This window comes from Malurus melanocephalus, unplaced genomic scaffold (assembly GCF_030028575.1).
Source record: "Malurus melanocephalus ecotype Western Australia unplaced genomic scaffold, MMel_1.1 scaffold_43, whole genome shotgun sequence".
NCBI classification, from domain to species: domain Eukaryota; kingdom Metazoa; phylum Chordata; class Aves; order Passeriformes; family Maluridae; genus Malurus; species Malurus melanocephalus.
The window spans coordinates 1,762,900-1,768,217 of NW_026623275.1; the positions used below are offsets into that span (position 1 = coordinate 1,762,900).

General features: G+C 37.9%; 1 protein-coding gene across 5 annotated transcripts in view; it reads right to left on the reverse strand.

Moving 5' to 3' along the window:
• Window positions 1-5,318, reverse strand: part of ARID1B (AT-rich interaction domain 1B) — a 322,664-nt gene that overhangs the window by 137,678 nt on the left and 179,668 nt on the right. For 3 of the 5 annotated variants that reach the window (XM_057364867.1, XM_057364864.1, XM_057364863.1), the window contains exon 5: window positions 4,993-5,034. The exons of the other annotated variants lie outside the window; for them this stretch is intronic. In XM_057364867.1, the coding sequence (XP_057220850.1) occupies window positions 4,993-5,034 (42 nt within the window). The remainder of the gene's footprint in view (window positions 1-4,992; window positions 5,035-5,318) is intronic. 5 annotated transcript variants of the gene reach the window in all.

Consider the following 5,318-nt stretch of genomic DNA (forward strand, 5'->3'; position numbering starts at 1 on the left):
CCACCAAAGCAACCCAAAAAAGACCTTAATAAACTCTAGTAAAAGTAGGTTGTTTGGAAGGAAAAATATTTTAGTCCTGAGCACATTTAGTTCTTAAGAACATATATCCTATCTCCGAGAAAGACCATTTAAAGAATGCAATCCAGCAGCACATACTTTAAAAGACTTAGGAATATACTGCCTAAACAACTTCCAGAGTTACTAAATTATGGAGACAAGGTCATCACTTTATGTTGTGTCATAAAACAAAAATACAGCTAGTTCCATGAACAATGATGGAAGCTCCACCACACAGACACATCCACATCAGAAATACCACCCTTGCTGCATTTCTTTAATAGAGCTGTCTCTCCATTATGCTGATTTCTCGATCAAAGAGAAAGCTTTACTCCTGTATTTGTCTTCCACAAAAGAAACAYAAAATCACTCCTACAGTGAACACATCCATCGGGAATGAAATTCTTTTTCCTCAACCCCAGCAGCACACAGTCCCAGAAAAGAACAGGTGAAGCTTGTTCCTACTTCAAAACAGCATGAGATGCAGTTGTGTGGTTAATTCTGCCTCTGTGCATTAGCAAACACACCACGTGCAAAATATGAAAGGCTTTCTTCCCTGCCCCGTTTTTAAATGACACCTGCAAATCACTAATCCAGTTGCCATTTATTTCCATATGTCAAATTACAATCTTAACTTGTGCAAAGCAACATAATAGTAATGATTAAGCCAATTACATCACAACACAGCTTAAAACGACACACAATGGAAGGATTAAAGCTCACTACCAAATAAGAGAGTCCTGTTCTTGGTGGAGCTCCCCCACTGTGGGAACATAAGTGTCTCTTTTCCTGTYGCACAAAGTTGTGAGCCTTCTGACATGTAGCTGCTGGACTGCCATTAACAAACTTATTTCTATCAATTCAGCACTAAGCTGGGATCACTGCACCTCGGCATTAGCTGCGGAGGGCAGGCTCTGCGGCTGGCGCTGCTGACACGGCTTACGGCGCTGCGCAGCTCCAGACAGGTTGGGACACGTRCACCAGGTGATCTCACCAGGCTTAAACGAATGAAGCCTCCCCTACCCTACGTTATTTGGGTCAGGTAGATGCTGACAGTAAAAGCCTTAGGGAAAGGGAGGGAAAGGAGAGTAAACTGAGCACAACTATTTCAGAAATCAGGCATCCCGTTCTCTAGATAGGCCCAGACACCATTTGCAGCCTGTGTGCTACTGCATTTGACTGTAATTCCAACTGATACCAACACGCGGCTCCTACAACAATAAAATGTGGGTTAAATCTTTATATAATAACTAACCTTTCAGACTAATATTTTCAATTCTACCTCAGGGATTAAAAGGTTCTAATGGAAATTGAGCATCTGAATCTCTTAGGAGGATTAAAAAAACTCCCACACTCTTGTTTTTATTTGTTCATTGCCTTGGTCTTCAAATCAGCATAGCTCAAAATGGTTAAACCTTTCACCTTTTACTTCTGCCCTGGGCACCTTTTTTTTGTTTCTTTTCCACATCTTTGTATTCCTCCTATTTTCTCTGCCATCTGCGAACACTGGTCCCATCTGCTAAAATACAACTTCCTACTCAGCTAAAATAAACACAAAATAAATTGGTACTGTTAGTATTTTACACGTCATCATTAGGCTTTAGTAAGATTAATGAGATTCAAAGAGTTTCCAACTTTGAACACAACTTCCTGTGTGCTGACTGCAGACTGGGGCAGATAGCACTCCATCTACTTGCTCTTACTCTATGTTAGTTTTTTGGCAACTATCATTTTGAAGTTTATGYTCAGCAGAATTTGAACAAACCAGGTGTAACTATTAAGCCTGTCCCAGATCACCTATCAGCGGTTCATGATTTGCTACATGGTCATTTCCCCTACATCTCTCTCTGTATGTAGCTATGCATATATCACAACCCTTCTAAATATTGGAACAAAAGAACCAGTCAAAAGCTGGAAGGTTTTTTTCTTTAAAAACAAACATGCATTCAAGCGCACACAAAAATGCATATGTAAATGAAACTGAACACCACGTGTACCGTCTTTGAAAAAGCTGTTACAGCACACCAACAGCTTCCTCTTTCTGTAAAATTAGCTGTACAGAAAGCTGAATGGGTTTGCTTCCTTCTATTCAATCAAAAGAAAGGTTTGGACAGCAATGCAATCAAACCTGTACATATTTATACTTATCAAACAACAACTTCTATTTTAACTGATTGAAAATGTGCTTATATTTTCACAGTCCTTTAAACAATACTGGTCTCACACAGACACTAAATAAAAATAATAGAAATTCATATTAAAATGTCATTTTCAGTCCAATAAATGCCTTATGATCCTCATTTGTTTGGGGAAGACTGTTTACTTATTAAAAACGTTGAGGCGACGGAAACATTTTTAAGGACTACTATTAATATTTCATAATTTGCACCTGGTCCATGCTTAAGAAATAAAAATAGGATTTGGTACTATTTTTATTAGTAGTACCAAATACTAGCTGTTTTCGACAGTTTGACACGATTTTTTTTGTTTCCATTTCATTTTCTAAAACAGGAATTATTTTGTCTAAATCAATAGGCATAACTTGCATCAAAAGCATCCTGCAGCTGATTTCTGCACACACTTATGAGGATGATGATCATCCAAGACTCAACCATTCAAGGGGCAGACTACATCAGCCAGATCTTAATTTTGCCAATGATAGCTACAGTGAAGCTGAACAATGTTCTGATGTCTCATTCAGAACCTTTTCCTGGGAAAAAGCCCCATTTGCTGTCAGTACGCATATTTACCATGAGACTGAAATAATGGAGAATATAAGAATAACAAATGACATTCTACATTCTTTCAGTAGTCTACAAATATCCTTTTAAAAAAAGACAGTATTCTTGTATGTATCTACAGGCAACACAGCCTGTCAGCAGCCTAAAAATAAGTGGCATCTAAGGATAGGTGGAATGGATGTAGTCAAAAGAAGAGTCATCCCCTGCAGCAAATTATGCTTCTGCTCATGCATACAGAGGGGCCCTACAATGTTTCAAGCTGAGACATATGCTACACCCAAACCCAAAAAAAGATACCTCCCCTCAACAGTCTACAATAGCCCTGGAGGAAAATTCAGGCAAAAAGCAGGTACCAAGGAAAACATTGCATGTGCAAATTTTTAACCTTACATCCTTCTCAGCTGTGTTACCTGGTATTTAACTTATGTTGCAATTTATAAAATTAATTTTAATTTAAATTTTTTTTTACATTTAAAAAATTTGCTTGTACACATTCTCTGTTGGCGTATCAACTCATCTGTTAATGTAACAAAGACACTAGCATTTATTTGTCATTGAGACAGACAGTAAAGAAAGCATCTCTTCAGAGAGATGAGGGAAGAAAGTGCTTTCACAGCATGTCTAAATAGACAGCAAAAATAAATTCTGGGATTAACAAGTTTTGGATGATACATTTAGCTTTTTTTTTTCTGATTGATAAAAAATACATGACATTCCTAGACATACACAGTTCACTACATAACAAAAAGCTACTATTATAAAAGAGTGTTCTGAAGGTGAAACTTAGGAAAAAAAGATGCTTAGTATTTTGGACAATCATGAACAGAGCTGGCAACAGTACTGATTCAGTTTTGTAAAACTGAGTCTTAGTAACAGAAAACTCTTAAAAGTTTTGGTAATAAAAAGGAGTTTCACAGGATGTCCAACAAGATGACCACAAGACAAAAAACCACCATGTAAATCTAGCCATGAAAAAAGCTTAGAAGCCTCCTCTGCATTGCTTTAGCTCTAAGAGTGATTTGCTACAATAATCATCAGTAATATTTCTATTTACCCACCTAGTCTGAAGGATTATGGAGATGAGTTCACAAGAGCTGACCCTCCAGGTTTATTAAATATTCAATGATTATTTTGTATGCTTGCKGGGTATTAAATAAAAATCAGAAAATACTGCAGACTACCATACGTTATATACTTCAAATAATACCGAAGTAGCTCTGTTTGTTTTTTAATAATTTATTGAAATCACTTTATCACATATCAACATAAAAATGTACAATACAGACATAATGTAAATTCTGGCATCATGAATATTTAGGTGTTTTTAATGKTTTTTTTTCCCCTGCTGATTAATTTTGTTTATTGTATTCCAAATAAACCTGGAGAACTTAATTTAATATTTTCTTGCTTTTCTTTTTTACCTTACTAGTAATAGCACTGCTATTTTTTCACCCGCGTGGCATCACAGCATGAGCCTCCAGCAGCAAGAAACTCTTCATTGTCATGATTTAGCYTGCTGTTCCCACAATCTCCTTCTTCCCTTCTCCATCCACTCTCTTCCTGGCTAACTAGATAGAGCCTATACACARTCTGCCCTGATTAAAATCACCTCCTACTAGTGCTCTGTTAAAACATGGTCATCACCATAATGCTCACTGGCCAAAGAAACTTGAGCACAACGTAGGACACATCCCATCCATGTAGCTGGGCACTTCTGAAGTCGTCTCTCAAACACGCACTACTGCMTGCCACACTGATCTACAACTGAACACAGGGTGATGTGGCTGTTCAATGAAATACTTTCTACCCAAGATGCTCAGTGAAAAAGGGCCTGAACAAAGTACACTGCAAAGCAGACAACAAGTACAATTGCCGAGCTGCAAATTTATGGAACAAGAACAAATTCAGCATTTGGGCAAGTCCGATCTTAAAAACTACTGGTAAACTGACCTTCCATGTTTCCACGTGGGTTTCCACAAGTAAAACTTGCTCACAGGTTTTATACCAAGAACAGGATTAAGACAGCCTGTGTGCTATTCTCAGATCACCGCATGTAAGGGAAAGTTTCTGAACTGATGGATGCAAGTCACAGGACCTTCAATTCTCAAGCTAGAAATTGTCATTTTCTGTGGCATCACATCCAACAATTCATACTATTGGGACCTATATAACAAAACTGCACCAAACTACACACCTTGTGTCCAAATGTAGCATCCTCGGAGGCCAAGACTTCAACCTGAAATTATAAGGAGAAAGATAATTTCAAATTTAGCCACCACCAAGAACCTCTCTCTCCTGAGCACAGCRTCACAGGCCAGGCAAAGAAGAGATCTCTAAATAAAGGTGCCAGTCTGGATCAACCYTAGGAAACCTAAATATGATAGGATGTGCAAAACTAACAGCTGACAATAGAAATCCTCAAGTGTGGAAACTTGGAGAGCATCCCTCATGACACAAACAAGGTTTCTCCACCTGAATGACATAAAGAATACCTGTCACTGTCCCAGAATTTACTGTACT